This window comes from Sphaerodactylus townsendi, linkage group LG15, assembly GCF_021028975.2.
Source record: "Sphaerodactylus townsendi isolate TG3544 linkage group LG15, MPM_Stown_v2.3, whole genome shotgun sequence".
Lineage (NCBI taxonomy): Eukaryota > Metazoa > Chordata > Lepidosauria > Squamata > Sphaerodactylidae > Sphaerodactylus > Sphaerodactylus townsendi.
In genome coordinates this window covers 18,571,978-18,583,356 of record NC_059439.1, presented here as the reverse complement: position 1 = coordinate 18,583,356, position 11,379 = coordinate 18,571,978, and the positions used below count along the sequence as shown (strand labels likewise).

General features: G+C 48.4%; 1 protein-coding gene across 1 annotated transcript; it reads right to left on the bottom strand.

Annotated features, from left to right (window-relative positions):
* Positions 1-256: 256 nt before the first annotated feature.
* LOC125444015 (carnitine O-palmitoyltransferase 1, liver isoform-like) lies at positions 257-10,749 on the bottom strand. Its single transcript, XM_048516454.1, has 10 exons — positions 10,581-10,749; positions 9,169-9,270; positions 7,983-8,120; positions 7,805-7,882; positions 7,599-7,706; positions 5,255-5,339; positions 4,181-4,376; positions 2,295-2,483; positions 385-553; positions 257-286 (listed from the first exon to the last, which is right to left on the bottom strand). Exons 1-10 carry the CDS (start codon positions 10,668-10,670, stop codon positions 257-259), a joined length of 1,185 nt encoding a protein of 394 aa, XP_048372411.1. The 5' UTR covers positions 10,671-10,749.
* Between the last annotated feature and the right edge of the window lie 630 nt (positions 10,750-11,379).

Genomic DNA, 11,379 nt, shown 5'->3' with positions numbered 1-11,379 from the left:
CCCCCCCCCCCCCCCCCCCCCACCCCCCCCCCCCCCCCCCCCCCCCCCCCCCCACCCACCATTCCTACTATCAGATCCTCTGAAGATGCCAGCCACAGATGCAGGCGAAACGTCAGGAGAGAACGCTGCAAGAACACGGCCATACAGCCCGGAAACCACACAGCACCCCAGTGATTCCGGCCATGAAAGCCTTCGACAATACATTGTCTTTGTTTTCTTTTTGCTGGCCTTGTGGCCGTAATAAACTATTCATTCCTCACTCCGCCATGGAAACTTGCTGGGTATGCTTGGGCCAGTAAAGCGGTCAGCATCAACCCTGACTAGTATTTGGATGGGAGGTCTCCAAGGAATTCCAGGGTTGTGACGCCTCTGAATGTCTCTTGCCTTGAGGACCCTGTGGGGTTCCCATGCTTGCTCAGCTTGACAGCACTTTACACAGACACATACCTCCCAGAGGTGACCAACGACAGGTGCATCTGCCCAGGAGTGTTCGGCATTCAAGCCAGCCTTCCCATTGCGGAAAACTACCAGCGTGAAAGATTTGTCAAACCACCTGTTGGGAAAGAGCTAGGAGTTGTGATCCTTCCTGGGGCAATGACATTCCTAATGAAATCCCCAAGCATCACCAGGGTTTGCAAGAGAGAAACCAGGAACCCAGGCTGAGTAACCAGTAATGTGTGCAGAGGGGAGAAAGCTTTCAAAGACACCCCCTCCAGCCCACCCTTTGGTGGGGTCCTGCTCACTTGGCTTTTAAAAGTAAAAAAAAAACCCTCTTGCAAACAAGATCTCTGATTTGTGCTGATTTCGTGATGGCAAAGGAGATAAAGGCAGAGCAGAAAACAAGATGGAGAGGGGAATTGAACGGCGTGGAGCTGAAAAAGGCTCCTTTGCATAATAGGGTGGAGTTGGAAGGAGATAGCCCCCTTTCCCATAATATGCTGCCCAGAAAGGTTTTTGGCTAGTGGGTGGAAGGAGGTACATTCCAGCCATCTCCTGTGTGATGAGAGGTCCATAGTACTAACTTTTGCTGGGGGTGGAGAATTTTTTGAAACCAAAACTCTACATGGGGTCCAGCAGCTATGCTGGGGAACATTTAACAATGTCACTCATGCAAATCACAGAAGTACAGACACCCCTCGGCGAAGCTGCTCGTGGGCATAGCAAAACAGACTGTGGTTGTTTCCCCACTTACCTCGACCCAAGGTTGCTGCGCGCTACTCCCAGCGCGCGTCATTTCTGGCGCGCTCCCAGGCTTCCCAAGGCACTGTTTCTAGGAGCGCCAGGAATGATGCGCGCTGAGGGGGTGTGACAGCGGCAGCGTCAGGGCAGCTGCGTTGTTGCTGCCCCTGTAGGGGGGAGTGCCGGGGGACCCCGCGCTACTTGGGGAGAGTAGCACGCAGCAGCAGGTAAGTGGGGAAATGACCCCAGATGCTATGTAAGTACTGACCCTCGCTAGTAGCTTCTAGATTAAATCAGGAGAACAGCATAAGGGAAAGAGTTCAATATCCCCTGTCCCAATGCTACTGCATTGATCAGATTTGGAATTTTCTGCATGGACCTACCCTGTTTCCCCAAATATAAGACATCCCCTAAAAATAAGACATAGTAGAGGTTTTGCTGAAGTGCGAAATATAAGGCATCCCCCGAAAATAAGACGTAGCAAAGTTTTTGTTTGGAAGCATGCCCGACGAACAGAACACAGAAAAATAAGACATCCCCTGAAAATAAGACATAGCGCATCTTTGGGAGCAAAAATTAATATAAGACACTGTCTTATATTCGGGGAAACAGGGTATTTGTTTGTTTTCATCAAAACAAGGTGGGAAAGGGGGCAATTCATACATTGTAAAGTCCAAGCGGCAGGTGCACAGGGTGTTGATCGGAAGCACTCTGTTTTCAGAACTTTATTTCCAAGCATTGTCGGGCCTAATTTGGATCAGGACTGGGGACTACAAAGGCTCATGAACACGATGAGGCTTCGCTTCCCCCAGTGCCCCCAATCACGATATGGAATATTATCCCCTGCAACATTGCTAGGACCATTTCCCATTTCCCAAAAGGAAGACCCAACAGAGAATGATTCCCATGGGATCTCCTTCTTCCACTGCTGCCCAGAGCTTCTCCTATTGGGAAATGGGAAACCAGTCCAGCTTCGCCAGTCAGGCATGAGTTCTTGCATGTAAGCAGCCATGCCAACCTAATGCCGTCCCTATCCATAAATGGGAATGTTGGACAGCTTTTTTCTCACGAAGAACGGGCAGTGCCATCTAGATTGCCCAAGTAGCAGAACTCACCTGTCATAACAGCGCCCATGTAGCAGGGACTTGGCATAGGCGTCCAGCGCCTGACCTGGATTGGGCCCCTGTAATCCTTGTTCGCTGGTGTCCAGGGTGACAAAGAAGGCGGCTTTCTCCACAACATTCAGAGATTGTTGGTTCTTCCCTGACTGGAAGTACGTTTGGCGGGCCCGGGCCCAGGGATCTCTGCAAAGAGCAACGTAGTCACAAGAGCTGGTGTGGTACAGTGGTTAGAATACTGGGTAGCTTTGGGAGACCTGAGGAACCTTAGGAGAGTTGAGAGACCAGATCCATTCTAAGATTCCACTGGGAGAAAATCAAGTCAATTTCTGCTTCCTGGAACATCTGATGGGGAAAAGGGCTATGGAATGATCTGGCAAGGATGCGGGAATTGGGACCAAGGGAACATAGGGGCCATTTCTGCATGGCCAAAATACCCCGGGGTGAGAAAGAAAAATATCCCTGTGCGGCCGAGAGGTGCACGGTTCTAGTTCACGGTGCTAGCGCAGCGGGCCACACTGCCTCAGTAATAAGCACATAGCAATATTTACTATTGCACGGGGATTTTCAAAAATCGCCAGTTTGGAGATTCTTTTTAAAAATCCCTGTGTGACCCAGCTTGTGCCTGCTACCATGCAAAAACCAATTGGGAGCAGGACCGGTTTATTTTTCCCGCCCAGCCGCCCCATCAGCCGTTTCATTCAAGCTGCCACTCAAAAACAACAGCCAATCAGAACGTGGGACACCGGGCACGCTCCGAGAAGCTTCCGACGTAAATACAGAAGTCCTGTGCTCACGCAGAGCAAACAGGATCATTTCCTCCTGGTCCTAACTCTGCTGCTGGGAAGAAATGGGGTTCCTCCATGCCACTTCTCAGGGAAAATTACACACACCAAAGTGAAAAGCCGAAAACTTGTACCCTTTAACCACCGCCGCAATAATGACCCCAAAAATTAAGTTCTCCCCGCTGGAAATTGCAATTTACTTATAAGTAACCAAAATAATTCTATAGTTTTACAAACAGTAACAAAATGTTTTGGAAGTCAAATTGTAGCCTGTTGGGTACAAGTTTTCTTTATTTTCACTTTGGTGTGTACCTTCCCCTTTTGCTTAGCATGGAGGAATCTCCTTCGGGGGCCTTGGCATCCACTAGCCTCCTGGCTTTTAATGACCAGGATTCTACAATCCTTAAAAGATAGAGGTAACACTTTACCATCTGGGATCTCAGGTGATTGGTCCCACATATTTACTCTTAAGAAATGTTCAAAACCAGAAGGTATGGTACGTACTTTTGAGTGCCAGCAGATTATGTGTGTGACCTTATGATTTGAGGACCTCTGAATACAGAAATGTTTAATGATGATGAGGTTTTCAAAAGCAGATGGGCAGCTATTCTCAACAAATGCTCCCATGACCTGATGTTATTGTTGATTGATAGATCTTTATCAGAAATGTCTACTATTGACAAGGAATTGGACAATTGTTTGTCTAAATTAAAATCCTCTACTGTTGGTGATGATTTTGATATTAAGTTAGCTCAAATTGATGCTGACATAAAAACTTTTAGTGATAACATTCATGACTTCCAAAACATTTTGTTACTGTTTGTAAAACTACAGAATTATTTTGGTTACTTATAAGTAAATTGCTACTCCAGTGGGAGAGCTAATTTTTGAAGTCATTATTGTAGCCTGTTGGGTACAAGTTTTCTTTATTTTCACAGGGAAGAAATGGGGAGCCGTGCGGAAGAAGAAACAGGGATAAATTAAGCACAGTATTAAGACCCTGGTTCAAACCCGGTATAATTGTGCTATATGGAAACAGCCAGGGGGTTGCACTTGCTAGCGCCGTGAAGGAATGGACCATGGTAGGGGTGGTCTCACCTGTCCGCAGCAGTCAAGACTGGCAGCTTCTCCTCGCCGGGCAGAGGTGGCGTTGGGTTGTCCAGAATTGACTGAAACTGGGCCTGAAGTTCACGAGGTTGCAGGAGTCTCCCGTTGTAGTACAGCCACACCCGAAAGAAGCGCCCAGCGTGGTATACTGCGATGTGCTCGCTGTCTCTCATATGCTGTACTCGGTCTGGGGGTAGGGAGGAAAGGCAGCGGGCGTGAAGGGCGGTGATTTGCGGCAAAGCACTAGCTTTGCAGGAGGTTTCGAGTTCCATCCCCTGGCATTTGTGGTTAAAGGGGACCCTGAACAGAAGGATGCAAAAGGCTCCCACCCGAGGCCAGATTTACATATGCAAGAGGATGAGGAAGTGTGAGTTAGTAGAATGCTGAGGCATTAAAAGGCACCCACTTCTGATCACGGGTGGATTCCAGCGTTGAATATTCCTTTGAATTGACAAAAGAAACATCTATGCTGTTTTGGGAGAAGGTGGCAATAAAAGGAACTGCTCCAATTCTAAAGCCCCAAGAGACCCATTGAGCTGTGGCTCAATGGTCGAACGTCTGTTTTGGGTACAGAAGGCCATGGGTTCAAGCCCAGCCATCTCCGGTTGAAAACTTGACATGGAAGACCTCTCCCAGAGACCCGGGAGACCCACTGCCTGCCAGAGCAAACAATACTGACCAGGACTGACCAATAGGCTGAGGCCCCTTCCGCACATGCAGAATGACGCAGTTTCAATCCACTTTCACAATTGTTTGCCAGTGGATTTTGCTATTCCGCACAGTAAAACCCAGCTGCAAAGTGAATTGAGAGTGGATTGAAAGTGCATTATTCTGCATGTGCAGAAGGGGCCTGACTCAATACAAAGCAGCCTCACGTGTTCAGTTTCTGTTCCCCCATCCTTGAAGTGTACCCTCCCCTATTCCTGATGGAGAGACCAGAGTCCCCCAAAACAGCACAGGGACGGATCTGAAAGAGAGGGGAGCCCATTTCAAGCCCTCCTCTGCAGGTTCTTTAAGGACGTTGATATCAGGGACAGGGAAGTAGGGTGTGCCGCAGCGTCATACCTCCCTCTTTGCCTGGGATACGTGTTGTATTAAACATGCGTTCAAACTGAGCCGAGCACATGGGCAGGGAGCCTTGGATCATCATCTGGGGAAAGCAGCGGCAGAGGAGGGGAAAGAGAGAAATGGAGAGAGAAGCAGTCAAGATGGTATGCCTGCAAAGCCAAGTAAACAGTCCAATGACATTAAGAGCCTTCTAGCACAAGCGGAACCTTCCTTTCTCCCCAAAAGTTAGAAAAGTCAAACCAAAGCATACAGGCAAAGCTCAAAATGCAAAATCCAGCGACATCCGAGCTTTGCAAGTGAGTGTCCCCAGGACGCACAGCAGGGGGAGCAAGGAATCCAGAACAGCCGCAGGCGGCGACAGATTTGTAGAATACAACCGTGACCGAGAACAGCGGGGTCTGAAGAATAAAATCCTAGCATCTCAGGACTCAAAACCGGATCAGAAAGCCCATCAAGAGACACCGTCAAGCCGAAGGCACCCTGCAAAAGGCCCCTGGCTAGGGGAAGGGTGGGGGGTTGTTTCACAGTGCCCCCTGAGTCACTTACCCTGACCCACCCCAGGTATCCGGGTGGTGTTGAAGAGACGTTCCCACTGAGCGGCACAGAGGGGGATGCAGGAAGAAGGGACTGGGTTCTGTTTTGGGAGGGGACCCCAGGGTTAGATTGGGAGAAAACATACCAAAAACGGGGGGAGGGGGGAATCAATGAACCATAGTTAAGGAACATTTAAAGTCAACTGAGAAAGGATTTGTTAAATTAGTAAGGAAGAAGAGAACCAACACTGAAAATTTTAGGCCCTACAGTACACACACATCGTTTAACACAAGATATGCTGTCTCGAAAAGGAACTGCCGAAGACAATTGTCGTGGGCCATTTGTGCATTTGGGATCTCCTTTGTATTGAGTGTACATTCCTTCTGGGTTTTGATTTTCGGTTACACACACATTTCCCCCTCTTCAGAACTCACTGCGCTCTCAGATCAGAGAATCCCCACAGTTTTCGAAAACTGTTAAAGCGTAACTTTTTCTCTCCATTCACAGGGAAAGCAAAGGAGATCCTTGTGCATTAAGCTTTCTTCAGGTTTTCTTGCTCCTCCCCACCTTCCCCCACCCACACAACAACAGTTTCTCTCACTCTTTGAGCCACCATTTCAAAATTATCAGAAGAGCTTTCTTTCTTTTTTAAATTTTAATGCTGAAGCTCTGTGGCTCCAGTATGATCATGTGAAATTGACATGAAATTGGCATGGTCTAGCTATGTAACACTAGAGCAGACCTGGGCATTATACGGCCCGCGGGCCACATCTGGCCCGCCAGATGATCCTGACTGGCCCCCCTGCCGTGCTGGGGAGCGAGGCGCCTTTGAAAGCCCCACAGAAGCCGGTTGCCTTGGCTGCCGGCTTCTGCGGGGTTTTCAAAAGCGCCTCCCCCCCCTGCCTTTTGGCCCGGCCCTCCACAATATTTTCTGTTTCTTATGCGGCCCCATGGAAAAAATAATTGCCCACCCCAGCACTAGAGCGAAGGCCGCACATAAAAAAAGTGACAGGCTACTTCCCAAAATGGAGGTTGCACAGAAACAACAAGGAAGCAGTGGGTGGGCAAAATGGCAGTTCGGTTCAGGATACTTTGCAGGAGGAGAATCTTGGGTGTAAGCAAAAAACTGCAGGAAAACCCCACTGCAAACCTAACAGCAGTGAGATAAATAATGCATGCTTAAAGGGCTATGGTGTCCTTGATGAGTGCATCTTTGAATGTACACAGACTGACTTGAAGTCCAGTTTCTGCACCCAGGGCTAAGTGTGCTACATTTCCTTTATAAGAACTTAGTAAAATATAATGGTGGCGGCTTAGGTTCATGTGTGAATGTGGCTGGGTCCCGAACTTCAGCAAAGAGACATCTGAGAAGAGCGTTCTAAGAGGAAAATAGCTAGGTAGGTTGGGTCTATGCTGAAGTCCTTTCCGGCCCAATCCCTACGTCATCATTATGGGAGAAAAGGCTTCCGGCTGCTCCGCCCTCCATCCCACCACAGTATCCAGGTTTGGCTCTCAGCGTGGTGTAGTGGTTAAGAGCAGGTGCATTCTAATCTGGAGAACCAGGTTTGATTCCCCGCTCTGCCCCTTGAGCTGTGGAGGCTTATCTGGTGAAATATATTAGCTTGCGCAATCCAACACATGCCAGCTGGGTGACCTTGGGCTAGTCACAGTTCTTCAGAGCTCTCTCGGCCCCACCTACTGTTTGTTGTGAGGGGGGAAGGGAAAGGAGTTTGTAATGTCCTTTGAGTCTCCTTATAGGAGAGAAAGGGGGGATATAAATCCAAACCCTTCTTCTTCTACTACTTACAGGCTTTATCTCTTCTCGGGTGAGCTTCCGTCGGTACAACAACATGGCATAGACTAGGTTAGCAGCACGAGCAGCCTGGATTGGGGTTGGGGTTACATACAGGAAATCCTACAAAACGAGTGCACAGGAAGGGGTCAAAGTTTGAAGAGAAGCATCCCCACCCCCTAATGTATACACAGTATCTTTCCCCAGCTTCTGAAACTCACCATGGCGTAATAGTTGCTATTTACCATCAGAGGGCCTCGTGAACGGAGATAGATGTACTCTTCCCACCAGTCACTCACCTGGGGAGGTGGAAAGGAGAATTAAAAACACACACAAACACACATTTGTGTTCTGCGTGCATACTCAGAGGAGTCCCCTCTCCCTTTGAGGACCACTCACATAGTTGGATGCCCACCAAGATTTCAGCTTGAGGTACCACTGCAAACGAGGTCCCAGGTTGCGTTCGAAGTCGCGGGCAAGACCGGTCATGCGCTGGAACTCGGCATCCGTCAGAAGAGGTCGTACAGACTCCAGGTACTGGGGGTGTGTAGAAGAACAGTGTGTGACCAAAAGAGCATGGCAGCAAAGACCCATTGCTTTGCTTCAGTCCACCCACCAACCTGTTCTTGAACGTTTGTTCTGTGAAAACCAGTTTGGACAAGGAGGGTCCTATGGACAAAGAGGTGGGGGGGGGGGGAGTGCTGACTTTTTATCTTGCTTAGACAGTTCGCTTTGGGAACTTGCCTTGGAAGACTGTGAATAGCAAGCCCAGACAAGCCTCAGGCCCCTTCCGCACATGCAGAATAATGCACTTTCAATCCAGTTTCACGATTGTTTGCAAGTGAATTTTGCTATTCCGCACAGTGAAATCCAGCTGCAAAGGGCATTGAAAGTGCGTTACTCTGCATGCGTGGAAGGGGCCTCAGTGGTGCTGTTTGGATTCAACCGGTAGCAGCAGCACAGGCAGAAGAGATGCTCAGTTTCCATCATTCTCACCATGACCTGGGCTCTAGTGAAGCAACACTTGGGACGAGTGAGGGCTGCTAGCAGAGGTGGGAACCAACCAGTTCTCACCTCTAGAAGTGGTTACTAATTTTTTCAGAGTGCCGAGAACGGGTTACTAAAGCAACCTCCTGCCCAATAGGGACTGGAGGTGCATGTGTGCAGCAGCACCACTGTTTGAATCCCACCACCATTGGAACCTGTTATTAAAATTTTTAGATCCCACCACTGGCTATTGGCCTGAAGTAGCCACTTGGCTTGGTTTGTTTTGGGGCCTTTTCAACTTCTCAGTCCACCACTGAGGGAAGGAAAGGGATACTGTACACAAGTACAGGTCTGAAGGAAGGAAATACATGCTTCAAAAGGGAAGGTGGAGTTGAACAGAATGACCATGGCGGGGTATAATGTCCAAAAGTCCATCCTCCAAAGCGGCCATTTCCTTCAGGCCAACTGACCTCTGTAGCTTGGAGATCAGCTGTAATTCCAGGAGATCTCCAGGCCCCACCAGGAGGTTGGCAACTCTAAATATAATAAATGCAATTTTAAAAAAAGAGGGCAGGGTGCAGAACAGAATCGGACTCACGCGTCGCATCGTATCCTTGATAGATGGGACAGGCAGACGAGGCAGCGAGGACTGATAGCTATACAGCATGGCTTTCCGGCCAGCAAAGATTTTCACCAGAGCCTTCGATGAGGGAAAACCAAATACAAGGTTTCAGTCGGGACAAAGTTCTGTTCCTGCCTCCCATCCCTCTGCTTTTCAAAACCCCTCGTTTGACTGAACTCACCCCCTCGAAAAAGTTTTCTGGCTGTCGTTTTGTGGTCGTTCTCTTCCCCACCCCACCCCCTTTTTTTTACAGATCTGTAGATCTAATGCTACTATGGCTTCAAAGCCTCGTGCTGAGATTCTATAGGGATCATAGACCCTCCCTCACCCTCCCTCAGAAAACTGATGGAAATACAGTGTGAGACAGCCAGTGCGAGCTCCGCAAATGGCGCCGAGGAGGAGATCCACACAGCAAGTGAAAACGGTCCCACAAAAGAAACGCTTCCAGAAAACTGTTTTCAAAAAAATAATCAGGCTCATTCTGCACATGCAGAATAATGCACTTTCAAACTGCTTTCAGTGTTCTTTGAAGCTGTGCGGAATGGCACAATCCACTTGCAAACAGTTGTGAAAGTGGTTTGAAAACGCATTATTTTGTGTGTGCGGAATGAGCCCCAGTTGGGAACAGCATGCAAATAAAACGTTTTCAGGATGGAAATAAAACGTTTTGGGCTAAAAACCGTGGAGGAAAAGTTTTATTTCCTGTCTCAAAACATTTTATTTGTTTTTTTGCGGAAAAAGCCTTTCAGTGGCAGTGGGCAAACCAGCGGTTCAAGCACCAGCTGTTTTCAGGTGCCTTCCCAGCCGTATGACTCAAGCCGTGTGGGTTTTTTAAAAACCAAGGCACCCCAAAAGGTCCAGCTGCCAATATTTGTTTGTACTCCATTTATTCACCTGCTTCCCAATAGTGAATGCATGAAGCTGCTCTATATTGAATCAGACCATTGGTGTATCCCTGTCAGTATTGTAAGCAGATGATAGCAGTGACGTAGTGGTTAAGAGCAGGTGCACTCTAACTTGGAGAACCGGGTTTGATTCCCCACTCTGCCACTTGAGCTGTGGAGGCTTCTCTAGTGAACCAGATGAGCTTGTGCACTCCAACACATGCCAGTTAGGTGACCTTGGGTTCGTCACAGTTCTTTGGAGCTCTCTCAGCTCCACCCTCCTCACAGGGTTTTTGTTGGGAGTGGGGAGGAGATTGTAAGCCCCTTACAGGAGAGAAAGGGGGGATATAAATCCAAACTACTACTCCTTTTCCTCTATTCAGATGGTCATGGCTCTGCATGGTCTCAGGAAGAGCTCTTTTACGCTGCCTACGTTACTCTTTTACCTGGAGATGCTGTCAATTGAATTTGGGACCCTGAACTCAAGGCTTTTCCAATACATACCAGCCAGATCTTGGTGATGTTGGACATCTTGCCATGCTCTTCATACATCCATCCATGGTAGCACAGCAGCATCCTGAGAATGGTCCGCATGGTCAGGATGAGGGCCAGCCATAGCCCTGTGGAAAAGGCCAAGGCACTGAGGACATTCTGGCCCTGATCTGACAGGTAGTCACTGGGGTCAGTGTGACAGAGAAGAGAAACAAGAGACAGTCAGAATTTTAAAACACACGCACACACCATAAAGCAGATGGATCCATCTTACAAAAACATAACCCCCAGTTCTAGATTTAAGCCCCTCTGTTCTAGATTACACAAATGCACACCCCAATTTCCAGTCTTTCTGTTTCAAACTGTTTACTCCAGCACCTTCTCAACAGTGGCCAAAACATGACCTGGGAGGCTCATTAGAAAACATCAGCATTTGAGAATCAGATAAACTATTTATGAAAAGGGAAGTTCCAGCACAGCTGTTATGTTTAACAGCCATTGATAAAACTTATCAGTTGTGACTCCCAGATCCCCACTGGGTCCTGTCAAGAATGGTATGCTATGAGTTCCCAAGTGAAACCTGATTCCCAGGTACATGGGGTCCAATTCAGATTGGGACTGTGTGGCATGCAGAGAGAATGAGTTGAAGAAGAAGAAGAAGAAGAAGAAGAAGAAGAGGCGGAGGAGGAGGAGGAGGAGGAGGAGTTTGGATTTATATCCCCCCTTTCTCTCCTGTAGGAGACTCAAAGGGGCTGACAATCTCCTTGCCCTTCCCCCCTCACAACAAACACCCTGTGAGGTAGGTGGGGCT